Source organism: Boeremia exigua (genome assembly GCF_020726555.1).
Source record: "Boeremia exigua strain MPI-SDFR-AT-0100 chromosome Unknown C7974scaffold_9, whole genome shotgun sequence".
NCBI classification, from domain to species: domain Eukaryota; kingdom Fungi; phylum Ascomycota; class Dothideomycetes; order Pleosporales; family Didymellaceae; genus Boeremia; species Boeremia exigua.
Genome location: NW_025763526.1, coordinates 1,425,239 through 1,453,016, shown reverse-complemented (window position 1 = coordinate 1,453,016; position 27,778 = coordinate 1,425,239). Strand labels below are relative to the sequence as shown.

General features: G+C 53.8%; 10 protein-coding genes across 10 annotated transcripts; 3 read left to right on the top strand and 7 right to left on the bottom strand.

Moving 5' to 3' along the window:
• Positions 1–377: 377 nt before the first annotated feature.
• C7974DRAFT_399769 (alpha carbonic anhydrase) lies at positions 378–2,191 on the bottom strand. The gene is made up of 4 exons (XM_046142441.1): positions 1,561–2,191; positions 1,252–1,476; positions 1,163–1,203; positions 378–1,083 (listed from the first exon to the last, which is right to left on the bottom strand). The coding sequence occupies exons 1-4, from the start codon at positions 1,772–1,774 to the stop codon at positions 808–810; spliced, it is 756 nt and encodes a 251-aa protein (XP_045994933.1). The 5' UTR covers positions 1,775–2,191; the 3' UTR covers positions 378–807.
• A 3,180-nt stretch (positions 2,192–5,371) lies between these two features.
• Positions 5,372–6,807, bottom strand: C7974DRAFT_415664 (uncharacterized protein; the record flags this gene model as incomplete). Its single annotated transcript, XM_046143914.1, has 3 exons — positions 5,372–6,081; positions 6,130–6,708; positions 6,759–6,807. 3 exons carry the CDS (start codon positions 6,805–6,807, stop codon positions 5,372–5,374), a joined length of 1,338 nt encoding a protein of 445 aa, XP_045994932.1.
• Positions 6,808–8,165: 1,358 nt separating this feature from the next.
• On the bottom strand, positions 8,166–10,135 carry C7974DRAFT_234547 (uncharacterized protein). Its single transcript, XM_046137422.1, has 2 exons — positions 10,017–10,135; positions 8,166–9,734 (listed from the first exon to the last, which is right to left on the bottom strand). The coding sequence occupies exons 1-2, from the start codon at positions 10,023–10,025 to the stop codon at positions 8,181–8,183; spliced, it is 1,563 nt and encodes a 520-aa protein (XP_045994931.1). The 5' UTR covers positions 10,026–10,135; the 3' UTR covers positions 8,166–8,180.
• A 446-nt stretch (positions 10,136–10,581) lies between these two features.
• C7974DRAFT_415662 (uncharacterized protein) lies at positions 10,582–11,291 on the bottom strand (the record flags this gene model as incomplete). The annotated part of the gene is made up of 4 exons (XM_046143913.1): positions 10,582–10,591; positions 10,647–10,759; positions 10,899–11,063; positions 11,238–11,291. The coding sequence occupies 4 exons, from the start codon at positions 11,289–11,291 to the stop codon at positions 10,582–10,584; spliced, it is 342 nt and encodes a 113-aa protein (XP_045994930.1).
• Positions 11,292–11,422: 131 nt separating this feature from the next.
• On the bottom strand, positions 11,423–13,343 carry C7974DRAFT_399759 (Pre-mRNA splicing factor PRP21 like protein-domain-containing protein). Its single transcript, XM_046142440.1, has 2 exons — positions 12,005–13,343; positions 11,423–11,951 (listed from the first exon to the last, which is right to left on the bottom strand). The coding sequence occupies exons 1-2, from the start codon at positions 13,233–13,235 to the stop codon at positions 11,650–11,652; spliced, it is 1,533 nt and encodes a 510-aa protein (XP_045994929.1). The 5' UTR covers positions 13,236–13,343; the 3' UTR covers positions 11,423–11,649.
• A 207-nt stretch (positions 13,344–13,550) lies between these two features.
• C7974DRAFT_399757 (Dolichyl-phosphate-mannose-protein mannosyltransferase-domain-containing protein) lies at positions 13,551–18,673 on the top strand. The gene is made up of 7 exons (XM_046142439.1): positions 13,551–14,147; positions 14,198–14,487; positions 14,537–15,631; positions 17,021–17,176; positions 17,222–17,238; positions 17,330–17,818; positions 17,866–18,673. Exons 1-7 carry the CDS (start codon positions 13,846–13,848, stop codon positions 18,433–18,435), a joined length of 2,919 nt encoding a protein of 972 aa, XP_045994928.1. The 5' UTR covers positions 13,551–13,845; the 3' UTR covers positions 18,436–18,673.
• A 126-nt stretch (positions 18,674–18,799) lies between these two features.
• C7974DRAFT_340823 (Pescadillo N-terminus-domain-containing protein) lies at positions 18,800–21,022 on the bottom strand. Its single transcript, XM_046139266.1, has 2 exons — positions 20,941–21,022; positions 18,800–20,891 (listed from the first exon to the last, which is right to left on the bottom strand). Exons 1-2 carry the CDS (start codon positions 20,963–20,965, stop codon positions 18,898–18,900), a joined length of 2,019 nt encoding a protein of 672 aa, XP_045994927.1. The 5' UTR covers positions 20,966–21,022; the 3' UTR covers positions 18,800–18,897.
• A 67-nt stretch (positions 21,023–21,089) lies between these two features.
• On the top strand, positions 21,090–22,799 carry C7974DRAFT_234416 (GPI transamidase subunit PIG-U). Its single transcript, XM_046137421.1, has 4 exons — positions 21,090–21,316; positions 21,379–21,646; positions 21,694–22,313; positions 22,360–22,799. The coding sequence occupies exons 1-4, from the start codon at positions 21,175–21,177 to the stop codon at positions 22,596–22,598; spliced, it is 1,269 nt and encodes a 422-aa protein (XP_045994926.1). The 5' UTR covers positions 21,090–21,174; the 3' UTR covers positions 22,599–22,799.
• C7974DRAFT_234414 (uncharacterized protein) lies at positions 22,774–23,675 on the top strand. Its single transcript, XM_046137420.1, has 3 exons — positions 22,774–23,081; positions 23,147–23,179; positions 23,231–23,675. The coding sequence occupies exons 1-3, from the start codon at positions 23,001–23,003 to the stop codon at positions 23,579–23,581; spliced, it is 465 nt and encodes a 154-aa protein (XP_045994925.1). The 5' UTR covers positions 22,774–23,000; the 3' UTR covers positions 23,582–23,675.
• Positions 23,676–24,276: 601 nt separating this feature from the next.
• Positions 24,277–27,544, bottom strand: C7974DRAFT_435805 (uncharacterized protein; the record flags this gene model as incomplete). The annotated part of the gene is made up of 3 exons (XM_046145087.1): positions 24,277–24,489; positions 24,887–27,378; positions 27,412–27,544. The coding sequence occupies 3 exons, from the start codon at positions 27,542–27,544 to the stop codon at positions 24,277–24,279; spliced, it is 2,838 nt and encodes a 945-aa protein (XP_045994924.1).
• Between the last annotated feature and the right edge of the window lie 234 nt (positions 27,545–27,778).

The following is a 27,778-nucleotide window of genomic DNA, read 5'->3' as shown; positions in this document are numbered from 1 at the left end:
CAGTGTTGTACAAAAATATAGACAAAATAGATGTCGGCGAAATACAATCGTCATTCCCCTCTCATGATGATGGATACACTGGACACAAGATGTGACGCGAAGTCGGTACCAGTATTTGGTCTGAGAAAAAGTAATTGGGAAGTTCCTAGATGGTATCGTGCCACAACCTCTATGAACTGCACAATACTGTAGTCTTTCAAGTACGTCTTATTTGATCAAGCTCACATAAATACACATCGAAGGTGTCCACAAAAGGTGGACATGGTAGACTTGCAGACCATCCTCCTCCAACAAGTGCTTGACATGATTTTCATGCATGTGACAAGAAGCAAGTCAAAGGGCGTAAGCTTAAGCGCGTGAGCTTGCAGAGTCAGTACCCTCTACCAACCCAGGGCGAAGATCAGTCTCATGTGGAAGGCAAAGTGGGGCTACAGATACTGCCCAGTCACCAATGAAAGCACGACTCAGAGTCGCAGGATCGAACACCCCAACCTGAGACACACGCGAAAAGAACTGCAGGTCTAACCTCTTCGACCCCGGGAACCCGAACTGTCATTGCCTCCGATGAAAGTGGTGCTGTTACCCCGCCGATCCGGGCGGATCAAACCACTCCTGTATCAGCGGTGAACGTCACAAAAGAACTTTCAACGTCGGCACAATGAATGCGATCTCTGTTCAAATGTTGAAGTAAAGTGAATTGATATAACGGTAATCTAAAATCAGAAACGACTGCGGTCTCTTCTCGCCAACACGCCTCACTCCTCGCTATGCCACACAACAACTGGTTCACGACCTCGCACCTCGCACTTATTTGGTAGCGTTCAGGACGGAGCCGCTGTTGGCACCAATCTCCAAGATGTTCTCGCCACCGATTGTGTTCTGGATGAAGCGGGAGTTGAACTTGACAATGCTCTTGATGGCGTTGAAGTCAGCGACGCCGATGTCGAGGGGGTCCTTGACGATGAGGAAAGTGACACCCTCGGCGCAGGGAGGTGTGGTCAGCGATCCAGAGTACTGGAGGATGTCGGAGGTGGCGACCTTGTTGATGACGCTGCTGAAGTCAAGACCGTCACCGATGGTGGTCTTGGTTCCGGGGGGTAGCAATGGCCTCGAGGCTGGAGCTGAGGCCAGCAATGAGCGGGTCGCTGTCAGAGGCGGAGACTTGGAACATCAGTGCGATGACGGCAAGCTTGGTGTTGTCGACTGTGTGGGGTTAGCTGGGACATGAGAGTGGTGTGTGGTGATACTTACGGACGCCCTGGTGGACCATGTGGACTTCGAGCGGGTAGAACTCGTCGTTGATGTGGTGCTCAGAGGGAGTGTGCATGTGGAACTGAACGAGACGGAAGTCTGTTCCAGCGAAGGAGGTCGTGCCGTTGACAATGACCTCGATGGTCGTTCCAAGGTTCTCAAACTCCACCGACTGGTCGGGAATGTCCACAACTGGGCGGGCGGAAGCTGCGCCAATGCTGGCATCTGAAGATGATTCGTTAACACAAGCCCGCTTGTGGATGATCACGTTGTTCCGTCTTGTCAAGTTGCCTGGAAGGACATCCGTACCGATGTTGATGGGAGACTGGTTGGTGCCGGTCCTGCAGGCTTCGTTCTCAGGAGCAAGCGAGGCCCAGTTGAACGGACCATTTTCAGGGCCGTAACCGAAGGTGTTGACCTCGACAGTACCATTCTCGCTGCCAGCGGCGCGCTTGAACATCGAGAGGCCGTGAAGGCATGTGGCGGAGGCCGTGGAGGCGAAGAGGAGGGACTTGAAAAGCATGTTGAAGAGACTTGTTGCGATAAGTTGCCGAGAACCAGAAAAGAGTGTGGTAGTTGCGAAAAGATGCTGAAGCTGATGATGATCCGGAATCCAAGGAAGTCCGGGTACCTTATGTAGGTGGCAGGAAGACCCACAGGAAGATGTAGTTGTGGGGAAGAAGTGCCGACGATCAACGCCTACAGATGATCCGACAAGGAAATAGAGTAGGTGCAGAGACTAGCTTGCCCAGGAGTACGGCCGTGGAATTAGACAAGAAATGCTAAGACAGTACAGAAGTAAGTGTTGTGGTAATAATAAGGCCGGTTAGACTTGGGCTAGAATGTTGCTAAGAAAGATCGCAAGAAAAAGATTGACTGAATAGATTGAATTGGTATGCCATCTGAGTAAGAGACCAAGCCACAAGATATACGCAAGACATAGCCCTACCTTGGAGGCCGATGCTCACCATCTCACCCATGCTGACCAGCCTTCGAGTCCGGAGGCGCTAGCCAAGAAGGACCGACAGAGCCAAGTCATACACCCAAAGTCCCGAGGAGCCAACAAAGGACGCTTTGAGAAGGCGGTATAGGAGGGTGGGTGAGGATCCTAAGGAAGTCGTACGATCCCCCAGAGGAAGGATGCTGCCAAGGTCAACTTGGTGTCGAGAACTTCATCCAGAGAAGATCCTCCCACAGCTAGGTAGCGAACTCCATGTCAAGACTTCTGACAGTTGCTTGGGTGCCCCTGCGTCTCCGACAAGTGGTAGGTTTGTGTAAGCGAATTTGACAGATCGCTGACAGGCGTAGCTTCGGACTGGCGCCAAAGCACAATGCCACAGAGCATCATCGGACTCGCTGATACTGCTCACGATCGCTCACGATAGTAAGAGGGCCAAGCCAACCTAATTATGGACGTTTACTTGCCAGCCAGTTAGTAATCTGTATGATGATGCTGAGTGGGCACAAGCTGTGCAATGTTGGCGCCTATACGTCCAACAGCAGCCTCCCCGGTTCTGAAACTCCACTTGGACCTCCTCAGAGTTGCTTGGCGAGCCCTGAGCTTACGCCCCTTCCAGTGAAGTTCTTGAGGGATTACGACAACACGACAAGCATACGAATCCTTGTCGTGCCAACGATGCCGAGTCCTTTTCTTGCCCGCCAATACAGCACTCGATTGTGTTTCCCCAGACGGTTGCTGCCTGGGGCGTTATTTACCTCCACCTGTTCAGACAGAAGGCTCCTTGAAATCAGCCCACATGTGAAACATGACAGGCGAAGAGATGAACTGCAGGACAAGCCTTCAAGCGAGGCTTCGAAGCTAAGCCTTGCCTGCGTCTCTCGTTGCGCTGGGGTGTCTCGACACTGCAATCTGTGCCTTCGACAGAAGCATTGTGGCAAAGGCGACGGAGAATCCTATGAGCGCCAAGCGGTGAAGACGAGCTGGACCAGGCAGTGCCAAGTGCAGCGCGGGTGAGGCTTGCGGCTTGAAAGCCGCTGTGCAGCAGCCGGCCTCGCACGCGCCCGGCTCGGTGAGTAGACGTAAGTATGGCGACGATAATTTCCCGCAAGCGCAACTGCGCATGCATCATCGTAGAAAGCCGTTGGCGACAACTTTCGAAAGGGGAAGGGGACTGACGATCGCAGTTCACCGCACATTGACCAACTGTCAAGATCTAGCCCCGTTCGATTATGCACTTCCAAGAAGAAACGTGCTTTAGCTGCATCGAGAGTAAGTGCAACGGCGGACCAAAGCTTGGGAATCTGTCCAACACCACGACACTCTCACGATAGATTGCTTGTCAGGGCTGTGCTGGTAATCATGGCGCGATCGCATGCGCGATCGAACCCGGGATCGCTGTCCCAATTTTGATGCTTTGCCGGCACCCAAGCTGCAAGGAATTGGCGCGCAATCTGCTCAACACCACGCCAAGTATTCTGAGGTCTTCTGAATGAAACACGTGAATGGTCACGAAGCTGTGCACTTGGCATTCGGGCTTATATACCTGTCGCTTTCCGCCGTATTGTCGAAACGTCATTCGCCTGCCGGCTCGGTCCTTTACTTGTGTGAGGATGCCCCAGCAGAATGCCCTGAGAGCGCCAGGTCCACGGTACGCGTCGCGCCCAGAAGATGTCAAGAACACCTTACGACCGTTTCAGGAAGGTTGTCTTCTGCATTGAGTTGGTGATTATCTGACATTCTGGACTGCCGGTTTGTTCTACACAAGCCTCCAACGCCGGCCAAGTTATGTGGCTTCACCGTCGACAAGAATTGCTGCAAAAGGGCCGCAAAAGTCCGCGCTGTCTTGTCTCGACTCTGATCGAAACGCACGAAGTCCGTTGCTTGGAAGTACCAAATTACGGTCCATTCATCACACGTGGTCGATATTTTTTCCTATCACGGTTCGGTCTTGTTGTATTCAGGAAGGCCCTATCTTCTCCTCAAAGAACGCGGGAGATCAACAACAGCTGCTCCGAAGCAGCAAATCATTGATCCGTACTTGAGCAGATCTGGGTACTGAGCTTACCAAAACGACGTCGACCACCGTACTAAGCGTACTTGTAGCGGCTATCGACACGTGCGGGACACAGCCTCGTGGCATAGAGCCTTTGGTCCGGTACCTCTCCCCTGCATCGGAGAATACGGGATACCTAGGTATCAACACCAGGGATCCTGTGTTTGCACAGCCAGGAGGTCTCCAGTTTCTCTCAGGCTGGGTATTCTGCCTACTGAGCAAAGTGCCGGTCTCGAGTGAGATGATTCCAAATCTCTTCGCTCATTGATCGTTTCCTTTCCGTCCTCACGATAGCTAGTGTGCACAATCTGTTTAGTGAATAGTCAACACAACGCCGAGCTGCCAAAGACACCGAGTCTGCATGCGGACTGCCTCCTGTTGATCAACTCACGAACCTACGTATGCTCAAGATGTCCTTAAATCCTACGCTAGAGCTGAGCATCGATGACTTGGAGCCTACATGCTCGGCTTAATGAGATATACGACGGCGTGGCACGTATCTGTAACTGTACCTTGCATCTCAGCCTCGGTGTGATAGTACTTGGAGGATCTGCAATGCAGAAATGGCTCGTAGATCTGATTCAGTCGTTGGAAGAAGGTTCGGCTGCTTCGGGGTGCTATTTCGGCATTCTCTTGCCTGTGAAACCTCAACCTCTGCTTAGCGGTGCTGGTGTAACACGCTCGTGCTACTGTGATCCGTGACAAATGACGACCACAGGTGCTGACAGCGACGCGTCGCTTCTCAAAGCAAACGTGCCTGCATCTGCGCTAGTCAGTACAGTGACGGATCGAGTTCATCGATGACGGTCGAACCTGGTATATATCGCTCGTTACACAGTCAGGAGGACGGAACGTCTTACAGTGGCTGTTCTCTCGAACCCTCATTCTCAAGCTTGTGTGTCGGAAGGCCAAACTCGTAACATTGTCATTAACTGTACTGATGTATCTCACTCCGGCACTGTTTCCAGCTCACGTACCCAAGCATCAATATACTCCTGATCCTCTGTCCCACACTCCGACTGCAAGTCCTGCACCCAAGCCTTTGACTTTCTCATTCTTCTTTTCGTCCTCTCGTCCATGTTCTCCCACTCCCCATGCCCCAACCATCAGAAGAACATCCCTTCCTTTTTGCCCTCCGGCGCATTGATCTTCTCGCCTTCATTCTGACCGTAGCCAGTGACTCCAGAGAGAAGGCCACCAACGCCCTTCCCAACACCACCAAGCGTGCTGCCGACGCCGCCAATGACATCGCCTTTTCCAAGCTTGCCCACACCGTCGCCGAGTCCGCCAGTGATACCGCTCACGGCGTTCGAGGCACCTTTACCGACATTTCCGACGATGCCTCCTACAGGTCCTCCGACAGTCTTGCCTACGCCTCCAAGACCATCACCAACCGTAGTTCCCAATCCTTTCCCAGTGCCCTTGACTGTGTTGCCGACGCCTGAAGTGGCGCCAGCAACGGTGCCACGGACATCACCTCTGCTTAATGCACCAGTAGTCTTAGACACTGTGCCCTGTACGCCCTTTGTGGCCGCGCCAGCAGTGTAGTACAGATTATCGGCTGCGCCGGTGGCCGTCTTGCCCACGCCATCAGTCACATGCTTCACGGGCTTGCCTACGCCGCCGGGAAGCCGATCAAGCCCATTGCCTACCATACCTGTGGCCCCATTGATACCAGTGTTGACGCCGGCAGTTGCGGAGTCGGTGACTGTGTTCACAATGCCGGTGGTGGCGCCTACGGTGGTGTTCACGCCGCTCGAAGCAGCGCCAGCGCCGCGAGAGACGATGTTCTTCTTGGGTAATGGAGCAGCTTGGCCTGGAGCCGGGTGAGCACGTATAACGGAGGAGGGGGTTGGCCACGTACCATCGACATTCTTCTTCACCGGGGTAGCCTTCACTGGGGTCGTGGCAGACTTAGTGGCAGAGTTGGCCGCGGATTTGGGTGGATTGGCTGTAGTTTTGGTAGGTGTAGGTCCTGTGCCCACCGGTAATGTGCTGGCGGGCTTGGACGCCCCAGTTGTTGTTGTGGCTGGCTTTGATCCAGCCGCATTCAGCTTTCTTGGGACCCTCTTAACTGGTGTCGTGGTAGAGTCTGTGGCTGTCACCTTCTTAGTGACGGTTGTTCCAGTTGTAGTTGAAGGCTTCGAGGCGTTGCTAACCACAGTCTTTCCTGTGGAGGTAGTGGTAGCTGCGGTCTTCTTCAAGGGCGTGGATGTTGTGGTGGTAGCAGCAGGAGCCTTGCGAACAGGCAGTTTCTTCTGTGTACCTAGCGGTGTCCTCGGCTTAACTACTGGTGTAGTTGTGCTTGCGGCGGCCTTCTTAACAGGGGGAATGGGTGTCGTCTTCGATGCGGCGGATGGTGTAGCTTTAGCTGGGGTCGATACGGTCTTCTTTGCTGCTACGGGTGTACTACCTGCAGTCTTAGCCACACTGTTGACGCTTGCTAGAGAGCCATGTTAGTCGTCATAAAGATGCTTTTGCCCTGTTACATACATTGCAGCGCGCCAGTCTGCTTCTTGAGATCACCAACGATGTCCGTCATTTTGGAGTTTGGGTATACAATGCAGAGATTAGACAAAAACGAGGATTGTTAACAATGGTCTCTGGGAAGATCAACAGTAATATGTGGTTCGCGTTCTGAAGTTACACGCGGTGGAGTTCAAGACATCATAACCCATACGTCATTCTTCGGTTGCATCCCTGTCGTGCAACTCGCGAGGCTGTGGGGAATCTTGTTTTACGACACGGTTGATCGCCTCTGAGCGCCGTTTGCAGGGTCGTTGGGGATTCTGGACCCTGATCTTTTAGGTGAACTCCAAATCGCGCAGACGGAGGCCAATCCGCGAATTCGTTCCTGGTCGTGCCCCGCCTGCAGACCGTCGACTGGCCATTCGCACCGTTGAAGCTAGTCGATAGCATCCTGGCTGCTTGTAGCAGTGTAGTTATAATGCTCACTGCGATTTTGTCTGAGTGAACAAGATACAAAGTATCAAGAGGTAGAAGGGGATGAGAGGCAGCACAGAATTCGCAAACACAGTACATTGCAACGCTCCGGTCAGCAGGGCGGTTATTAACAGTAAAATCTGCATCGCGACCTTGGCAAGTTTAGATGCTCGACGGTTCTCATCATCGGCGTTTTGGAGTTGCGCTTCGACGTCGATGTTATATAGTCGAATGCATGCATCGCGTTGCTCCGCATTCAACGTGAGCCAGACCGCATATTCTTCCGGGCGAAGTGGTGGACAATCTTGTTCGATGGTGTCGTATGGAGACGGTGGCGCGGACTGTGCTCCTGATGAGGAAGACATGTTCGGGAAAACTGCTGCAGTAACCGATTGGACAAAGATGCAACAAATGGTGTGAATGCGTGCTTTTGACGAATCCAATGGTGAGGAAAGGTTAAGAGAGATGGAGCAGTGAAGAAATATAGGTTCAGAAAAATTCAGCAGCTGTCTACCTTTATTGTGGTACTTCCTGCCTCTACCAGGCTACTCGGCAGGGGTAATCCGATCTGATGGCGTCTGGTTGATGTGTGAGTGTCAATTGGAGAGCGGGTTTTCACCCTGAACCATGATTCACATCGAGTCACGCCGCGGAGAATTGATAGATCCATATAGTATTCATACACATGTCTACAAGAAACACAATCCGATGTATCCAATTCTCAAGGGTTCCACTTCAAAGCGGTAGATCTCGTCTAGGGCTCATGCGCGGATGATAGCTTCTAGATGGGTCGTGTCCGCATTCGGGCTCCTGGGTTTACAATGGGTGGTTGCACGCCACCTCGAATTCCAGAACACCATTTGCTTGCTACACAAGAACGTGTCCTCACGCTCCCAATTAATTCTTTATCCAAGTTTGATCTGGCACTGCATGTCCACGTAAGTATGCACCCACTGTCACTTTGGCCAAACTTCATTCTTTATTCAGCTCTGCTTCCAAGCTGCCGAGCAGATCTGGAGTGTTCTCCGATGGCGGGGCAGAGGGCTCTTTCTGAGATGGTATCTCTGAAGTTTCTTGCTCGGGCACAGATACAGACGCTTCCGCAGGTTCACCGGTGGGTACATCTACGCTCGCATGTACAGATTCTGTCTCTGTAGAAGGGACAGGAGCTGGGACAGGCTCTGAAGCCGCTAACTCTGGTATAATTGGCTCCATCGTCGTTGCTGAGGTGGCCAGCTCACTTGTCGAGTTTTGCCTGCTGTGGTTGGCCGTAGATAGCGGAAGGCCTGGTGAGCTGGATCGTTCTCGAATGGCAGTCGACACTACAGGCTCGGTTACGGATGCTGGTACGGGTTGCTCTGTCTCTGGATCTGCCTCTGGTAGGGGCTGTGGACTCTTAGACGGGACATCTGTTGATGTTTCTACGACGGGTGCTGATTCTGTAGGCGCGATGACCTCAGGTGCAGCGACCTCAGGCGTAGCGATCGCAGGTAGAACAATCTCCGGTGTAGCAACGTCAGGTGCATCTGTCATCTCCACTACTGGAGCGCTGATTGGTAGCGCTTTCGAAGGCGTTGCGGGAGTTCCATCCTCTTGATCTTGCTCATCATCTTCCGAACCCTCCTCACCAGACTCGTCTTCCTCTCCAGCCTCGCCCATTGGTGTGTCACGGTCAGACGGCTCCACAGAATTCCCCTCTCTCGACTTCAAATCGCGAATCATAGGCACGTCACCACTGATGGCGGGTGCTGGAGTTCCCTGCCCCTCTGCACCTTCAACAAAATCAACCCTTTTCCTACCTCTCCCTGGACCTGGTCGAGGAATGTGCTTCGTCTTCTTCTTCTTGGGAGGTGGCGGCCTTCTCCGCGGTGGTGTCTGTTGAAGAACGTCGTTTGATACCACTATGCCTTCTGCATTTACGACGCCAACTCCTTCAACGACTGTGCCAGGCGCTGCAATTACAGGCACAACCTCAATTGCTGCGTCTGTAGGCGCGACCTCGCCTTCAACAGCCTGCCCTTCTGGTGCTAGGACTTTGTAAATCGCAACATTGCCTTCAGCGTCGAGTTTCTTGACTTTAGTTTCCCTAAGCGGGGCATGCACCTGACCGCTGATATACTGTGAAGGCAGACCTTTCCGTCTCTTTGCAAGATATTCGGGCTCTGGCGCTTCATTATGTCGCGCAACCTTGGCATACTTCTTGACGATAAACCCGGCTGATACTTCTTTGTGTTCTGGCTCTTCGTCTTTCATTTCATTGTCATCATCCTCAGGCGGGGCCTGTGGCTTGATCGTACGTCCAGAGCGCGCAGCACGAAGTAGCTGCTGTGAATGCTCTGGCAGCATATGAGAATCTCGTGGCATGGGTAATTCAGGCCATGCGTTGACATCCACAGGTTTATTGTCGGTTGTGTTTGGACCAATAGTCACTTCAATCTCCCTGTATTGGTTGATAGGAAGCCCTTCGAGTACATTATGCTCAATCTGACCGCGACCAGGTCTGTTGGACCTGTCTCGGTTCCGAAACTGATAAAAAATGTTAGCTAAATACCAGACAATTTGCGTCTGCGTCAGGTGACAGTAGGTAGATGATGGCGCATGAAATCAATATGGCCCCAGGCTTAGATGTCAAACTTCACGAGCCCTTTTGAGATGTGCGCGGGTTTTACTATACTTTAGCCATCCCTGCTTATCGGCTGCTAGTACTCTTATAATTGATGAAATGATACGTGGTAGAAATGGATGCGCAAAACGTGGACTGAAGCGTTGAATGCAGGGCACGGGTGAGAATGGGATTCATTGACGTACTCGAGACATTCTGGAAGGCAGCTGCCTCAGCAGTGGGTCGCGCAGTCGTCAGGTGTTTGCGCGTGTGCGCGGCGGGTGCGATGGGGCGGTGAAGGGTAAGGCAGGCGCGTTCTGACCGCGAAGTCGCGTTGCAACCTGCGACTGCTGCCACTGCAACCGTGCACGCGACTAGCACCAATCGTTCCATGGGTCGAAGTTCTTCGCACCCACAAGCCGAACATGATAGCATAGGCAGATCTGGTCGCCATGTAAGAAAATCAGAGATCATACAACAGCAGGCTCCATTTGCCTTGATACCCTTTCCTAGGCTCCGCGTTCCTATCGATAGATCGTTGCTGATCAGGCTTCGGTCAAGACTTTCTCGTTGTAGATAATGTCCATTTGCATTTAACAACAGCGCTGTTCGACCCACAGCGACCGCCCTACGGTGTACTTCTGACAATAAATATTGCCATCATTTGCTCGAGACTGTCACATTATGACCCATCTGCTCGCGCAAAGGGGAATTTATATTATTGTTACATGATCCAACTGATTCTCATCCGAAATGCAAGCAAATGAATGCTTAATCCCACCTATGTCTGCATCAGTATCGTACCATGTGTAGGGAATGGATGTCGCAACGCTTACCCTTGGTCTTTCTGCCTGACAATATCGTTCCTGTTGCCTGTCTGCCTGCCCTCCTTGCCGCCTTCGACAACTAAGCGATCGATCTGGTAGAACTGACTAATGACTGTTTGCCTCTGTGGAAAGTTAGCCAGTACTCACGGCTCTCGTGGTAATGCCCATATGCATGGATGCTTCCAAGCATCTGCGTGCTCTCCTTCCAGTCCAGACACCCTCAGTGCTGCTACAGGTGTTGTTTCGGCTGGCTAAACGTACCTTCAGCATCTGCAACTCCTTCAGCCCCTTCTGCATCAGCTCTTGTATGCTCCTCTCCTCTGACTCTTTCTGATGTTCCCGGAAGGCGTCGCGTGTTCTTCGTTTGGCGTACTCGCGGAAGTTGTAAGCGGCAAATTGGCTGCTTTGCCGCAGCAGTGAGCGATACTGCACGATAAATGTTAGCTGTCTGATGGAAGACTATTGTGATGTCGCAATCGCGTGTCAAACATGCTCCTCTCTATCTGGACGGAGTATGAGGCGAGTGCTCATAGTCGAGTCGCATTGCGGAGGGGTGGCGATGCAGACGCGGCGGCAATTGGGGCACGCTCGGAAACGTACAAGTGAGCGCACTTGGTAGGGCATATCGCCCTTTGTAGCTTGTGCTAAAGACATATTGACTTGTGCAGACTAAGGTGTTGAAGTCGCGACAGCATGTGCACGGAAATAATGTTGCTGATTAGGTCATAGTTCTGGGCTGGGGTTGCGGCGAAAGCTTGGCCCGGTCGGCGATCGCGGAGATGCTTCCAGGCTCAAACACGATTCTATGAATTTCATGCAGTCAAACGTGTGCAACATCCTTATGAACAGATTCACTTGCGCTAATTTGGTGGGAAGATAAGCTACCAGAAGATGCTATACAAGATCTTCGTCCCCCGCCCTGGGTATACTCCGTGCATGCGTCGAAACGCCCAAACTCCATCCCATGCAGTAATGAAGCAGTAATGAAGGCAACGTACCTTGCTACAATTTCTCAATGACGATGCTTTTCCTGGATCCTTCGCACTTGCTCTTGAACGTTCATCGACTGCATCTGCTGGATGCGCGCAGCGTCTTTAGCAGGGTCCGGCTGTCCATCATACGAAATAGCTGCTCTCTTTCTGCGGGCTTCCTCTTCGGCGGAAATGGGCTGACCAGTAGCACCGTCGTATATATCGTCTCTTTGGCTGGCGAAGCGCTTGAGATTGCTTGCAACATCTGCTGTGTTGATTGTAGTTGAGTAGCGTTGTTCGGCTTTGTCTCGCTGTTCTTTCCACCTGGGGTCGAGCAACTCGACTGTAACACCGTTAAGTAAAAATTCTGGGCATCAAGAAGATAGGTTGACTTACTCCGAATATGTTCATCGATCTCGCTGGCAGAAAACTGCTGCTTGCAGTTAGGGCACACGACCATTGCAACATTAGCTTTCTTCGCCGCGCGGGGAACATAGTCTGCGACAATGCGACCCGGTGCCCCTCTGGTCGCAGCCTGCTGACGCGCTCTCGTATCGGCTTCTGCCTGTGCACGCGCCTGCTCCTCCTCGCGCTGCCTCTGAGCAGCCGTGTATGCATAGTCCTGCTGCTGCTGCGGTGGCGGCGGCGGCGGTGCGTACTGAGGATAGGCGACAGGAGCTGCGGGGTTGGGCGGTGGCACCGAGTAGGCGGTATTGTGTTGCGACACGTTGTAGTAGGTTGAGTCGTCAGGCAGCGCTTCCTCTAGGCGTCTTGCTGATAGTGAAACGGCAGCCTTCTGTTCAAGCGACTGCGACTGCAGGTCGTTAAGAAGTGCAGGCGGAGGGAGGTCTGCAGCATCATCGGCCTCATCGAAAAGCACTGTCGCGATAACAGTAAAATCATGCCAGTCGATTGAGGCATACTCTTTCTTCTCGTCTTCAGCTTTCTTTTCCTCTTTCTCCTTCTGCGCTGAGACATATTTGATATACTCAGCGCGTCCCTTTGCACGCTCTAGAATATAGAAACGGTTCTTGATGTTCTCCTGCAGTTCTGCGATCCGTGCCTCGACAGTCTGATCCTCTTCTAACAGTACCTTATACTGTTCAACAAGCGCTCTGAAGAACTGGAAGAAACTGTGTTGCGGTCGTAGGAAGTCGAATTGGAAGTTGTTGGCTTCGCGGTTGCGTAACTCCTTCAACCAATTCTCGCCGACGCGCGCTGTATACAGAGCTGTCAGCTTTAGCACCTCAAGATCTTTAGCGCTGATGTTTGGCATGCGCCCAGAGAAGCGAAACTTGGCTGGTTCTGGAGGTCCTTTGGGCTTTTCTGGCACAGCCTGGGCGGTGCTCTTCGCAGCGGGGCCATGACCAGCCTTCAATTGCTCGAGGTACCATAGGAAGTACGGGTTGTATGGGTCATCGTCTTGGACGAACGTGACCTGGCTTTTTGGGTCGTTGGCGGTGCGCTGCTTCAGGCTTCCAAGCAGTACATCACCTCTTCGAAAAACGAAGTCGGCGGTTTTGGCGATACCGGCGCGGACGCCCGCTGGGGGAATGACGATATTTTCGGGGGGCTTGACGTCGAGGTCTATAGCTACAGGTGCGCTCTCTCCGTTTGCGACCGCCATGGTGGAAGGTATGTCGCGATAGTGCGGCGGAGATGGCGGTGGAGCTTGAGCGACAGAAGTTACTTCTGAGCGCGTTCGACCTTGGCGGATCTGCAGGCAGGCGTGCACGGTCACGTTCGTCACTTTCACCCGTGAACATCTCACATCGCCGCGACTGTCGTTACAGAACAGTGTTAGGATCATTTATCAGTTGCAAGTGTAAATACTACATTTTGAATACTTCAACAGTAGCTCTAGTGAATACAAGCGCCATAGTGGACTTTTGCATTCGCTGACTGTGGTGATGCTGAATACGCGGCTACACCTCGAAATAGTTCTCGTTTCCCTTTCGAGAGATAGCGCTTCGCGAGAGCCAGCTGTACTTTCTCCCCAAGCCCCAGTTAAAGTAAGGACAGGGTACTTGATCTCCCGTGGCCCCCCTGGCGCTGCTCATAACCATTGCGCTGCCCACCTTTCGGCATTGGCTTGCCCTCCCTTCATACTCTCATTAAGACTCGTTGTTCTTGTTGGGAGCTGACAGGTGTTCTTATACCATTTCACCGAAGCTCTCCACGGTAGCTTCAGCCCACCACCTAGTCGAAACCGCTATTCCTGGGAGCCGCCCGCCGCCATGGCGAATCGCACGGCCTCAAATCAGTACCTGGGCGAGAAGCCGCAATCGCGCCGCTCAGGCAAATCTCCGTCGCGCTCTCCAGCACGCTCTCCCGCACGATCGCCCACGTCAAATGGACAGAAGCAACAGCAGAAGACGCAGGCAGTCCTGGGCTACCAGTCTGAGGGTGTGAAGGACCATGACATCTTCAATCTGCCGGGCTCCGATTGGCAGCTCCTGACTCTCCTGACTGTCGTTGCGGGTGTGGTGCGTCTGTTCAGGATCGCCCAGCCTAGCAGCGTTGTCTTCGATGAAGTCCAGTATGTTCACCAGATTCGCGCGTGAACGCCAACTAACATTGCGCCTCCAGCTTTGGTGGATTTGCGACCAAGTACATCAAAGGCAAATTCTTCATGGACGTTCACCCGCCTCTTGCGAAGATGCTCATTGCTCTTACGGGCTGGTTGGGTGGATTCAACGGCGACTTCGACTTCAAGGACATTGGCAAGGACTACCTGGAGCCCGGTGTACCATACGTTACGATGCGTCTGTTCCCGGCTATTTGCGGTGTCTTGACTATTCCCACCATGTTCCTGACTCTCAAGGCTGCTGGCTGCCGTACCACCACGGCCGCCCTGGGAGCAGGCCTCGTCATCTTTGGTAAACTTGAATGATACCCTGCAACTGGACATGTACTAACAAGACACAGACAATGCCCTTACCACCCAGTCTCGTCTGATTCTCCTCGATTCGCCTCTCATCATCTTCACTGCGTTCACCGCACTCGCCTGGACAGCCTTCACAAACCAGCACGAACAGGGCCCAAAGAAGGCCTTCCAGCCCACATGGTGGTTCTGGTTGGCAGCCACTGGTCTCGGTCTCGGAGCTACAGCCAGTGTAAAATGGGTTGGACTCTTCACAATTGCTTGGGTTGGCAGCTTGACGCTTCTGCAGCTCTGGGTTCTGCTCGGAGACACAAGGACAGTCACACCTCGCCTGTGGTTCAAGCACTTCTTTGCCCGTCTGTTCTGTCTGGTCGTCATCCCCATCTCGTTCTACATGGCCATGTTTGCGATCCACTTTGTCTGCCTGGTCAACCCTGGTGACGGTGATGGCTTCATGTCGTCAGAGTTCCAGGCTACTCTTAACTCCAAGGGTATGCAAGATGTGCCGGCTGACGTCGCCTTCGGAAGCCGAGTCTCGCTCCGTCACTGGAACACACAGGGTGGTTACCTCCATTCTCACAGCCACATGTATCCCACTGGAAGCAAGCAGCAACAGATCACTCTTTACCCCCACAAGGATGAGAACAACGTCTGGATCATGGAGAACCAGACCCTGCCGATCATGCCGGAAGACTACAATGGCCCTAACCTGACAAGCCCGAAGGCGTGGGATGATTTTGGTCCCATCAACATTGAGGATGGTGCTGTGATCAGGCTCTACCACATCACCACCGATCGCCGTCTCCACTCTCACGATGTCCGAGCCCCTGTCACCGAGGCTGATTGGCAAAACGAAGTCTCCGCCTACGGTTACGAGGGATTTGAGGGAGACGCGAACGATTTGTTCCGCGTTGAGATCGTCAAGAAGCAGTCAGACGGAGAAGTTGCGAAGAAGCGTCTCCGAACCATTCAGTCCAAGTTCAGACTTGTCCACGTGATGACCGGCTGCGTCTTGTTCTCGCATAAAGTAAAGCTTCCTGAATGGGGCTTCGAGCAGCAGGAAGTTTCATGTGCGCGCGGAGGCACCCTGCCGAACAGCATCTGGTATATTGAAGGCAACGTGCATCCAAAAATGGGCGGTACGTATTTCATTTTCTTACTGTCATGTTCCTTTTGTTGTTCTTTCCTTCGTACCAGGGGAGGTGCGCACCTGCCCAAGGTGAGCTCCTTCCTGCGCACCTTCCCTGGTAAACATTCGGACCTGGAGCCTCACCACAGGTGACAAACCTGCACCCTGTTCACCTCCTTACAACATCTTGCGTCTTCGCCTACGGCACAATTCACCACACGCATCGGCATACCTCACCTGTCTTCAGCATTGGACGATGTCCGTGACCTCGCTTGCAATGCCGGCTGCTTTGGAGGTGGTTACTCTCGTGGCCTCATTCACCTGGAGCCTGGTCAGCTCCACTTCGAAGTCCCTGAAGCATACAGCTTATGACATCGTCCTAGCGACCCAGGAGCTGGTGATGGAGCTGATGAGTGACTCAAGCGTTGTCTTCGCTCCCTCACTCTTGGACATCCTACAGTCAGCCACGCCGCCAACATTGGCTCACTTTAAGGCGATACCGACAGTCTTGAGCAAAGTGTGGGCTGTTTACCTTCTCACCCTCGAGAAGGACGGACAGCGTCCAAAGATTTACGTCGGCAGCGGTACGAATAGGACAATAGGCGTCTCCCATCGCTTCAACGCCTACGACAAGAAAGTTATGCTGCCCAAGTACGTCAAAGCTGCCCTTGATGATGGATACGATATCACCCACAAGGCCCTGCTCTGCTGGGCGCCTCTTCCCAAAGACGGCCACATCTTCCTGTCTCGCGTACTATTCCTTGCCTTGGAGGCTACACTCTCTCTTGCGCTCTGGGCAATGCATTCTCGGACGGTGTCCTATGGGGTTCTTCCTCTCTGCCCCTGGCCACTTGAGTCACTCACCTACGATGGCTGTTGTGGTCACGTCCCGCTCATGGAACGCATCATCGGAGATGTGGATGGCAAGACGCCTGAGCAGATAGCAGCAGAGGAGCTCATGACGTGCCGCGAGTGGGTAAAAGCTAAAGCACAACTCGCTGTAAAGAACTGTCGGCGCCAATCTATCGAAACTCGCAGGTTCTGGTGCAATGTATGCAACACAGCCAGCAAAGACCAGAACCAGCTTGATAGGCACTATAGTTCCAAGAAGCACAAGCAAAAGGCCAATGGCGTCTACAAGCCCACGAAGGTGACTGAGTGGGAGCAGAAGAACATAGCCTCGAAGAGGTTTCCCTGCTTCCCTTGCGGCTTCCTCTTCGGCTGCCAACAGAAGCTCACCAAGCACTTAGCGACTCCAACGCATAATGAAAATGTCGCAGCTTTGGCTGAGTCGAGCGCTAGCTCGACCTAGCCATCTTCCAGTGGACTCTTTTTTGGACGCCGTCCAGCCCAGGACAACATATATTAACGAACACCAGCTAACGATTCATACATTTAGACGACACCGAACGTGTCAATTATCGCAACCCCGGATTCTTCGGCAAGTTTTGGGAGCTGCAGAAGGTGATGTGGAAGACCAACGCTGGGCTTACCGAGTCGCATGCCTGGGACTCCCGCCCACCTTCATGGCCTACCCTTCAGCGTGGAATCAATTGTAAGTATGTCTTCCTATCATTTTGCTTACGCTAACATCCTTTAGTCTGGGGAAAAAACAATGTGAGTCACTTCCGAAGATACCTAAGTACCTCTAGGTTCTAGCATATCCGAACAAGCACCACGTCGATGACTCTAGGCTAATTATGAACAGCGCCAGATTTACCTTGTGGGCAATGTTTTCATTTGGTGGACCTCGTCCGCTCTGATTCTCCTTTACGTCGCCATCAAGGGTCTTGCTGTTCTCCGCTGGCAGCGTGGTTTCCGTGACTACAACAATGTCACCTTCAAGCGCTTCGACTACGAAGTGGGTATGTCTATCCTGGGATGGGCCTTCCACTACTTCCCCTTTTACCTCATGGCGCGTCAGCTTTTCTTGCATCACTACCTACCAGCGCTCTACTTCGCCATCATGGCTTTCTGCCAGATCTTCGACTTTGTGAGCTTCCGTTTCGACGTTTTCCGCATCAAGAGGACCCCCGCCATTGGCCAAGCAGCAGCTGTTGGTATTCTGGCCATTGCTATCACGGTCTTCACCATCTACGCCCCCCTTGCGTATGGTAACGCATGGACCAAGAGCCAATGCAACAGTGTCAAGGTTTTCAAGACCTGGGACTGGGACTGCAATAACTTCTTTGATACGGTAAGCCACAAACTGCCTCACATTCGACTCTTGCTAATTTACTGTAGTATGAGCAGTACGACAAGATGCCTGCTGTCTCCTCAGTCGCTGCTGTGCCTTCATCTGCGGCACCCGCACCCCCTGCCGCTGTGCCAAACCAGCAACAGCCAATCGAGCAGGAGAAGAAGGCCGAGGGCGAGGCTGCTGTTTCACCCCCACCCGAGGGCGTACCTGTCCCCAAGGATCTCCCTGTCGTTTCCAAAGAGGAACGCGTAGAGTACCGCGACGAGAACGGCCGCATTCTCAACGAAGAGGAGGTCGCAGCCCTCGCCGACAAGGTCAGCTTCAAGACGCGCTACGAGACACGGACACGTGTCGTCGACGCCGAGGGCAACGAGATCTACGAGGGTCTCGTCGAGTCCCACGAGCCTGCCGAGGAGCACGGCGTCGCCCCACCCCACCCCGACGTTGAGGGCCGCAACCCCGAGACCGAGGAGGCTGCCCCGGCTGAGGCCAGCGACGTGCCACCTACCGTCGAGGTCGTCGAGGACCAGAAGAAGGAGCAGAGTGTCGAGCGCGAGGCCGGCGAGGCCAAGCCTGCTAGTGAGCAGCAGGCGGCTACACAGGAGACGGTGTAGGTTTCTTATGTAGTAGCGGATTTCTTTTGAAAATGACGATAGATTTACGGCGCACTACACTCGCTGGTGCTGTCTCTCTTTTGTGTGTATGATATTTTAGCGTTGGCATGGGCCGTGGGCGCGTGGGTTAGGAATGGGCGGGCGAGGCGCGTGTACACTCTCCACATCGAGTCTTTCAATACTATTGCAGATATCGTGATCCTGTTCAGTTTGCGTGACACGTGCACGTTGGCGAATTCTACAAATGTGACATCCGTCAAGCAGAGCAACTGTCTCGGTATCGCAAGGCATGGATAGCGAGGACTACCGCATGTCTCACTCCAAGCACACGCCGGCATGTCTCATAAGAAAGTAAACATCAAGACTCAAGAATGCATATAGATTCAACAGACTATCTCCAGTACCCATGGTCTGCAGGACCAGCAACTCCCAAACGCCTTCCTTTTAGTGGTATGAACCGGTCTAGATAGCCTCAGCGGCCGCCTTAGCCTTCTCGAGCTTCGCCCTCTTCCGCCTCAGGCCCTCGGCCTCTGTGTCGCGCTTGTTCGCGCCGTACTCGATGCGCTTGAGCAGCTTCCTCTTCTTGTTGCTGAGCATCATCTTCTGGCGCTCGCGCTCCTCGTCCTCGGCCTTGCGCGCCTTGTCTGCCTTCTTCCTGATGGCGGCGTTCTGCTCCTTCTTGGTCGGGGCCACCTTCTTGAGCGGTTTGCCTGTGGCTTCGGCTTCGAGCTCGGCCTGGTGCTGGAGGCGGGCGGCTTCGCCGTCGGAGATGTCGGACTCGGCGTCGGACTCGTCGTCGTCGTCGGCCGGTGCAGCGTCGTCAGAAGAGGATGCGTCAGAGTCATCGTCGTCATCATCGCCGTCGACGTCCATGCCTTCGCCAACCTCGACGGAGCCGTCGCGGTCGACAATGGCGTCCATGTCCTCATCGTCTTCCTTGGGGTCGAATGTCTCCTCGTCGCCCTCGTCTTCGAACGCCTCGGCTTCGCCCTCGGGCTGCTGCGCTGCCAGCGGCAGGTTGGGGTCGTACTCGCCCTTCTTGGGCTTGACCCAGGGGCTCAGATGGGGAGGGAGCTCGGCACCGGGGCTGTAGAGATCAGGGCGGAGCAGCTTGCCCTGGTTGATCGAGTCCCATACCCATTGGGGCTGGACGTATGTGCGGCCGGGCATCATGGAGCGCGGCCATTGAGCCTTCGGTGCGCCATCTTCCGAATCGTTAGAAACAGGGGCGGCGGCGCCGTTAGCAAGGGTCGGACGATCGATGATCTGGTGGGTGATGGAGGGGTCAGACTCGTTGGTTGTGAAGGCGCCATCGCCGAGGATCGAGTCCCAGCCTACGCGCTTGCAGCCAAAGGCTCGGAGGATGAACTCAAGGGATGCACGAGGAGTCTCGCGCGAGAGGTAGAATGTGAAGGGTGAGAAGAGGGCACCAGCTTCGGCGCGGCTGGCTTGGGGCTGGGGCAGGACATCGCCGTCCTGTGCAGTGGGCACGAACGTATCAATGCCCTCGGTGGCCTGCTCTTCGTCGTCGTCGGCAGCAGCAACAATTGCGTCGACAATCTCCTCGTCGACATCACCTTCAGCCGCAATCCTGTCTGCGATAGCCTGTGCCTCTGGGTTGATCTCGGCGTCCTCGTCCTCGCCGTTGGTGGCACCGTTCGCGTTGATGCCCTTGCCCTCCAGTTGGAAGGCCGCAAGCTCACCACCCTGTTCGTCGCTCTTGGCGTTGAACTTGGGAGGGTATACGAGGCCGACGGAGGTGTAGAGGCGGTAGTTGACAAAGCCGAGCAGTGTGGTGTAGAACTCGACGAATGTGCCCATGATCCTGAAATCAATGTCTCCACCAGTGCGCTGCACGAACCGGTATGGGACGAGCCACAGGATGTCCTGGCCCTGGATTGTGGCCTGGTAGTAGATACCCTTGATCGACAGGAAGGACTTGCGCAGGGCGTGGGAGGTGATCACGTAGTGCTCGAACTCGCGGGTGAGGCGCTGGCAGAGGGCGATGGTCTTGGCGGGGATGTGCTCGCTGGAAGGCAGGTTGGCGAACAGGAAGAGCATGGAGAGGGCGTCGTCGAGGTCGCGGAGGGCGTCGACGAAGGTCGGGTAGCGCTCCTTGATGATGTGGTCGAGCTTGACCTTGGGCATCAGGTTCTTCTCCAGGCGCGCGGCATCGCCAGACTCGCCGCGACCGAGGGCGCGGCCAATCTTCTTTGCGACGGCCTTGTGCTCGCGGAACTTGGCCAGCAGCGGCTCATGGAGCAGGTACTGAATGTCCTTGGTGTAGTAGAAGGTGGTGGCAGCGGTGGAGCCCTTGGAGACCTTCTTCTTGTTGCGCGGCTCGCGGGGGTAGATTCCCTTGAAGATGCATAATCTTCTGAAGTCTGGCAGCGAAATCTGCAGCTTCTTCACGGCGCGAGTACGGGTGATGTAGTTTTTCGCCGCACCGGAGGTGCCTGCAAATATCAGTACAGAGGAAAACGTGAATCGCACATGCAGACATACCCTTCTTCTTGGAGCGACCAGCCATTGTGAGTTCTGGTGTACTTTGCTGGTGTGTCGAGGCCGCGAACTTTTGGAAGGCGGGACTAAGTCGTTCCTACTTTTTTTGAGAGTTCACCGAGGACGACCCGCCCGTCGCGCTAAAACGACAGGGGTCCACCGAGACGCCAGAGCCACCAAAGCTCCGCGAGCGTGCCCTGGCCGTCATGGCGCGTCACCCTCCGTAACACTACGAAGATGCCTGTCGACCAGCAGGAAGCACTCCTGTATGGAGGTGCTGCTGCGCTGCGGCTCTTGCTGTCCACGGTCTTTCCCGGTCTCCCCAGTCTCCTTGCTGGCCGTGTCGAGGTGTCCACTCCAGTGACAAGTTTCAAGAGGTGTATGTTCCATCTCTGGCCTACTGAGACGAAAGAGATATCGGCAATCTGACTCGACTCGCAGTACAAGAAGGTCTCTTCCTTTATACCCACAATGTCTCGCCATACGACGGCGGCCTTTACCACCAGGCACCCCTCCTCCTGCCACTCTTCTCGCTGCTGCCGAATCCCTCGTACCACCCAATTGCTACAGACATTGTCTTCACCGTCGTGGATCTTTTGAGCGCATATGCCTTGGCGCAGGTCGCTGAAAGTGGGAGAGCTGCTGTCTCTAGGCTGTTCTCTTCTTCGAGGAAGGAGCTCCGGTGGAGCAGCACAGCGGTTGCCGCAGGGTAGGTCCAGCACTATGATGCGCTAGAACTACACTGATATATCCCAGTTTCCTCTTCAATCCATTCACTGTCCTGACATGTCTTGCCCGCTCGACATCGGCTCTCACAAACATGTTCATCCTGACAGCTATGGCTAAGGCGTCCCAAGGAGCGAGCATCACCTTCACACTCGCTCTGTCGTTCGCTGCATACCTCGGCATGCACCCTATTCTGCTATTCCCGCCGCTCCTCGTACTCTTATACGATGCTCGCGCGGCAAAGACCAAGTCGACACCCAATGTCTGGTCGTTCACAGTCTCACACACACTGGGCTTGGCTTTCGTGAGCGGTACACTGCTTGCAGCATCCGCCTCTTTGACAGGATCCTGGGACTTCTTGGCGGCCACATATGGTGTGCGTCTTCTTTTGCCAGACCTCACACCAAACGTTGGGCTGTGGTGGTACTTCTTCATTGAGATGTTTGACTCCTTCCGCGAGTTCTTTCTTGGCGTTTTCTGGTTGCACGCAGCATCATACATGCCTGGTCTCACCATTCGACTGCACAAACAGCCACTGTTTGTTGCCTGTACTCTGACTGGCATCTTTGCCGTCTTCACACCCTATCCCAGTATCGCAGATGCCGCGTTGTATTTGTCGCTGGTACCGTTGTTCCGCCATCTGTTCCCTCGTAAGTCTGTCAGCGATACACAAAAGAGTCCGACTAACATTTCTAGTGATGCGCTACACTTTCGTAGCATCAGCGGCTGTACTATACGCATCGTTCCTTGGGCCAGCCTTCTACCACCTCTGGATCTACGCTGGCTCTGGAAACGCCAACTTCTTCTACGCGATTACCTTGGTATGGAGTCTGGGTCTTTCAATCATCATTGGAGATTCCCTGTTCGCTGCTTTGCGAGATGAGCTGGATGTGGAGCGGCCTGAGCTGAAGGGGAAGGATGTTCGAAGAATATAGAAGCTACATATTGCGCAAAGTCACAAATACATGTTCATCGATACAAACTTCCGCGAAAAGCTCAGGATGTGTAACATGACAGTTCTAAGGGTAATAACGCTGGTAGCTACCTGGCCTAGCAGTACCGTTTGCAAGTCAGTACAAGCTAAGCAGAAGCGTCTATTTAACCTGCCTTCACTCTACCCTACGGTCTCTCACCGTGATCACAAGGCTCCAACAACTGCCACTTCACCGCAAGTTCTTACCCCGCTTTGAACACTCTCATAACAGCATTTAAAGAGCGCATCTGCCCCTCTATCGCCGTCTCTTTCGTCATACCGTTCACCACATCTCGTTCTCGTTGGTCAAACCCAAATCAAGATACCCCCGCTCAACACGCCATCGACTCTATCTTCTACCACCATGCCAGATTCGAATGATCTTACCGCGAGGGAGATGGAGGTTCTGGGCTTGGCCTGGCAATGCATGGACAGCGATCCCAAGGTATGGGATTGCTCTTTCGCTACAGCAACCTCTCCACGTTTTCACACGCTGACATCGCAAATTAGATCGACTACACCAAGCTCGCTCAGCTCACTGGGGTAGGCTTTGAACCATACAGCTATTAGTCTGGCAATGCTGACATCTTGCAGTACACTCCCGGTTCCGCCAGCGTTACCTTCGGCAAGATAAAGCGAAAACTAAAGGCCAAGGCCGCCGGTTCCTCTGCTGTGTCAGTAACTCCCAAGAAGGCCGCCGGAGGTATCCCCAAGACTCCTAAGACTCCCAAGTCTGGCAAACGTGGTGCAACCGAGGACGCTGCTACTGGTACGCCCAGCAAGAAGGGGAAGAAGGCCAGCAAGGCAGTCAACGATGAGGAGGAAGATGAGTTTGACAACCTTCCCATCAAGAAGGAGGAGGTGGCTGAGGTCAACGCCATCGCGGATGGCTTCTTCAAAGAGGCCACTGCTTATGCCGCCTTCGGTGATGACCAGCAGCTCTAATGGGTCACTCCCAGCGTAAGGCGTCAAGACAGCAAGGTTGGGAACGTTGATGTAGCACATTGATTTCTTTGACGCATTGAAGTCAGAAACCGGGCACTACATAGATTCATCAACGGATCATCGAGTCAGAATTCTCCCATCCCAAGGGACAAAGTCCTTTAACTTCACTTTCGTCGTCGTTGCTAACTCTCACCGTGATCGTTCTGCCTAGATGGAAAGTAAGAACGTGCCTCAATCATGCCCTGTAGACCACAGCCTTGTGTAAAGCCTACACCGCACCTATCTTCCCGATCTTCTTCTTACCACACCCCCATCCTCAATCATCATCTGACACCACCACACCGTCCACCAACAAACTCGCCCACCATGACGGACAGCAAACTTAACTTCACAGCCCGCGAGTATGAAGTCCTCGCACTCGCCTGGCACTGCTTCACCAGCGAGCCCAAGGCATGCCCACCCCTCCACCCGCCCTCCCCACTCACTGACGACCCCAGATCGACAACAAAAAGCTCGCAACCCTAACCGGAGGTACGTTTCTATTCCCTTCCCCATTCTCTTCAGCCGTGAGCTCAGCTAACACCACGCAGTACGTCTCCACCCGCGCGCCACTCCCACGCCCTCAGCTAACGACCGCAGTATACGATCTCCTCCGCAACAACCACCCTCAGCAAACTCAAGGCACGCATGAAAGCTCACGCCGCGAATGTCGAAGCTGGTCTGGCCCCACTGTCGGAGAAGACTGCGGGTGGGAAGAAGCGCGGCGCTGCTGCTGAGGACGAGGCGGCTGGGAAGCCGGTGAAGAGGGTCAAGAAGGCGAAGAAGGAGAAGGCGGGCAGTGCGAGTTTTGACGGAGAGGACGGTGGTGGAGAGGTGGTAAAGGAACGCGAGGAAGTCGAGGAGGAGATCTAAGGGTCCGATGATGAGGGACTGGTGTTTGGGGTATCTTGGGAGGCTGGAGTCGTCTGACGATTTGAGTATGCAGTCATGACTGGGCGTATTTGACATGCGAAAGGGCACAGCAGGGCCTTCTTTGGGTCTCTATGACGGTCTGGAGGCACTTACAGATGATGATATCAAACTCTCCGGGCATTTACACGAGACAAACAACTGTATGTGCATCGATTCTTTTGCACAACTTCGCTTTGAACTATATACATAAAAGGAATCTATCTCAAACGCTCGCCACCCAGTCTACTCCCACACATGCTCAGTACATCTCATAACAGTCTCTTGATGTTCAGGCTTTCTTTTCGTTTCTTGGGCATCATGCGGCCTCAAAGCTTATGTCAAGCCTAAGCCTACGCCCTCCCCGTTCATCCCACTCTCGCTGACATCTCTTCTCTGACTGGTATCTCTCCTCTCCCGTCCGCCTCTTCCCATCTCCCGAATTCGCCTGCCTTCCATCAACCCTCTAAGACCCCTCTTCTGTAGCCCGACGACTGCACTCACAACTCCATTCCACACCTCCCGCTCATCAAGCCCGCTACTTCCGTATTCTCCCGAATCGCTTGCACTTGCGCTGGTCCCCTCCGACACCGCGGAGCTAACCTCATCGTCCGAAGGCGGGACGGATGTATCAATCTTCAGCGCCCTCAATCCTGCCGACATACTGCTCTCGCTTTCAGTGTTGAGTGACGATCCGTTCGTGCCGTTGAGATTTGTGCTGGATAAATTATTTACACCCATGAACGCCACGCCACTGCCGCCGCCCGCCGCCATAGCTGCAGCATTGAATACGGCCGCTGTATTGCGGTTGTCAAGTAGGATGTGTAGGCGCTCGATGATGGCTTCAAGGAGCCCATCAATGTGGTACGGACGCGCGAGTTGTAGCAGCGAGCACAGGATCTGCGGGGTGCAGAGTTGGCTGCTCTGAGGCGGAAGGGAGGACGTGTAGAGATAGTGGATCAGCGCTTGAAGGGTGAGGTGTGTGTGGGGCAGGTAGAGTGTTCTCGGGCGATGCAAGGGAGGCTGCATTGTTGGGTCTGGTGGTGAGAGGGAGTTGTACAATGTACTTGAGACGGCTGTTGTTTCCGAGGGAGTAATAGTGTTGGCTGTGAGGGTGGTGGCGGCCGAGTAGGTAGTGCGGATGGAGGGTGTGATGGTTATGCTGGACATACGCGAGGGGTGCCCACCAGTCGCTGGGCGCAGAGTTGCAGCATCCGCGCTATCTTTCTCAGCATTCTGAGTGCTTTCCCGCATCAGTTGGTTGAAGTAAGGACCCCACCGTCGAGCGATAAGGCGCGAGTTGACGGGTATCCGTTCACCGTGGATAGCGAGGAACTCCATGTCGGCGAGCTCGCGCATCCCAAGTGCGATCTGTCCGAGTTCGATGGCTGACGGCGAGAGTTCCCTACCGCCGGCCAATACATCAAGGCCATCATTCTGTGGCGGAGCACTGACAGATCCAAACGCTGAGCTTGGCGTGACTTTGCGAGGATTGTCGTACAGCCCAAATGCCTCTAGTTCCACAACGCACATGTTTGAAAAGTTTATCCGCCGGTGATTGTAATCTTCGACAAGACTTCGCTTGCGGTTGCCCAGGATGACAAAGCTGTTTCGTCGTGTCCACAGCACGCCTCTATTCCAACTGCCCTGACTGAAGATGTTGCCACCAGCTTCTATCCGTCCCCAACTTAGCGTCCGTAGATCTAATGCCCACAATGCGTATTCTTGTTTTGATGATGTGAGGAAGGTCCCGCTGACAACAAAATGGTTGTTGATCACTCCGCCGTTGGGAAAGCGGAGACCAGGTGGTGAAAAGTTGCCATTCATCGGCTTTTCAGATAACGATCCGTCAGGGTGTCTGATCTGAAGTTCGAGTTTGACGTCAAGGAAGTTGTAATTTGAGTAGATGAGCATCGATGATTCGCCGGAGGAATTCGATGTTGATTCGTCTGGCGATCCTGGCTCGCCACGTGATCCTGCACCTATCTCGTTGGCAGGCATGCTCGTTAAGGGTGCCACAACGCTACGGTATGCGCCACAACTTCTCCCTAGCGTACTGGTTGTGGTCCACTTCAAGCTCCTCAGATTGAAGACACTGATCTGCTCGATGTAGTGGTTTGCGCTATCTTGGCCGCCAACCACCACCATCTCAGCGCCACCATCGCCTTCAAGATTTATTCCTATTGACCCTTGATTGGGGTTGCTTGATGGTGGGTTATGCCGTATTGCTGTCATGGCCGCGCCAGTGGAGCTGAAAACCGCGGAGGATGGTAATATTGTTGCGCAATGAGCGTACCGGCCTTGAGGCGCATCGTTGGATCCGACGTGCATCCATGTCCGAGTAGCTGCGTCGTAGATGTGCACATCAGACATGACAACTACCTCTGGCTGCGCGTCTGCCGGAGTACCTTGCAACACTTGTGTTGACTGGTTTGCTGGTGATGTTGCCGGCGACATACCACCATAGCAGACGAGCTTTGTCTCACCCAGCGCACAAACACTGTGAAAGTATCGTGGAGGCGGTATGTCTCCTTTTGTCTCGATCTTTGTCCAGTGACGTTGGACGAGATCCAACTCGTACAAGTCCGAGGTGAGCTGTGGTCGTGTCCGCGACAGTCTCCGACCACCAAACACATAGAGCTTGTCGCCAAGAATTGTGGTGGTTGCACCTACTAAAGGATGTGGTTCGCGACCAGTAGTCCGGTGTACATTACAGACCAGTCCAGATAGTCCTTGAGTTGAACTTGAGGGTGTTGCGAGCCCAGCTGTTTGCTGCATCGCCGGTGACGGCGTCATACCCAGTCCTGGTGTTCGTGTAGAAGAAGGCGGTGGCCGTTCAAGCCCACCATCTTGACCATCTTGCTGATGTAAGCTGGTTTGACTGCTGTTCACACTGGCAAAGTAGTTGCCACTACCGCTTCGCATTCCACCTGGGTATAATTGCGATGGTGATGGCGCCGACGTCTGCGAGTCAATGGTGCTGGTTCGACTTGTGTTGGGCGTCTGTCGAGCCATCCTATTCGGACTCTTAGGCCGATAAGTAAGAACAGGGGTCTTGGCCTGGTAAGAGCTAAAGGAACGCTTGACAGGTGACGTCGAGTATCGGTGCGTAGGTTGAACCCAATCTGGTATTACAATCTCGACATGCCGAGACCTCAAACTGGAGGAGTCGCCAATTGAACCTCGGTTTGGTGATGGAAAACTGGAGAGGCTGGGGTGGCGACTTGATTCGATAGTCGAAGAACGCGA

What these genes read in the sequence shown, in the direction of transcription:
- C7974DRAFT_399769 (XM_046142441.1), bottom strand. Translation starts at nt 1,774, where the DNA reads ATGCTTTTCAAGTCCCTCCTCTTCGCCTCCACGGCCTCCGCCACATGC. An exon ending in CCAGTCTCCCATCAACATCG is followed by an intron (nt 1,477 to 1,560) that starts GTACGGATGTCC and finishes AATCATCTTCAG; the next exon opens with ATGCCAGCATTGGCGCAGCT. An exon ending in TCATCGCACTGATGTTCCAA is followed by an intron (nt 1,084 to 1,162) that starts GTCTCCGCCTCT and finishes CCCGGAACCAAG; the next exon opens with ACCACCATCGGTGACGGTCT.
- C7974DRAFT_234416 (XM_046137421.1), top strand. Translation starts at nt 21,175, where the DNA reads ATGCCTGTCGACCAGCAGGAAGCACTCCTGTATGGAGGTGCTGCTGCG. An exon ending in AGTGACAAGTTTCAAGAGGT is followed by an intron (nt 21,317 to 21,378) that starts GTATGTTCCATC and finishes CTCGACTCGCAG; the next exon opens with TACAAGAAGGTCTCTTCCTT. An exon ending in GTTCCGCCATCTGTTCCCTC is followed by an intron (nt 22,314 to 22,359) that starts GTAAGTCTGTCA and finishes TAACATTTCTAG; the next exon opens with TGATGCGCTACACTTTCGTA.
- C7974DRAFT_399759 (XM_046142440.1), bottom strand. Translation starts at nt 13,235, where the DNA reads ATGGCGGTCGCAAACGGAGAGAGCGCACCTGTAGCTATAGACCTCGAC. An exon ending in GATCGATGAACATATTCGGA is followed by an intron (nt 11,952 to 12,004) that starts GTAAGTCAACCT and finishes ACGGTGTTACAG; the next exon opens with TCGAGTTGCTCGACCCCAGG.
- C7974DRAFT_399757 (XM_046142439.1), top strand. Translation starts at nt 13,846, where the DNA reads ATGGCGAATCGCACGGCCTCAAATCAGTACCTGGGCGAGAAGCCGCAA. An exon ending in GTTGTCTTCGATGAAGTCCA is followed by an intron (nt 14,148 to 14,197) that starts GTATGTTCACCA and finishes TTGCGCCTCCAG; the next exon opens with CTTTGGTGGATTTGCGACCA. An exon ending in GCAATAACTTCTTTGATACG is followed by an intron (nt 17,819 to 17,865) that starts GTAAGCCACAAA and finishes AATTTACTGTAG; the next exon opens with TATGAGCAGTACGACAAGAT.
- C7974DRAFT_234414 (XM_046137420.1), top strand. Translation starts at nt 23,001, where the DNA reads ATGCCAGATTCGAATGATCTTACCGCGAGGGAGATGGAGGTTCTGGGC. An exon ending in GCATGGACAGCGATCCCAAG is followed by an intron (nt 23,082 to 23,146) that starts GTATGGGATTGC and finishes ATCGCAAATTAG; the next exon opens with ATCGACTACACCAAGCTCGC. An exon ending in AGCTCGCTCAGCTCACTGGG is followed by an intron (nt 23,180 to 23,230) that starts GTAGGCTTTGAA and finishes GACATCTTGCAG; the next exon opens with TACACTCCCGGTTCCGCCAG.
- C7974DRAFT_340823 (XM_046139266.1), bottom strand. Translation starts at nt 20,965, where the DNA reads ATGGCTGGTCGCTCCAAGAAGAAGG. An exon ending in TGGTCGCTCCAAGAAGAAGG is followed by an intron (nt 20,892 to 20,940) that starts GTATGTCTGCAT and finishes TGATATTTGCAG; the next exon opens with GCACCTCCGGTGCGGCGAAA.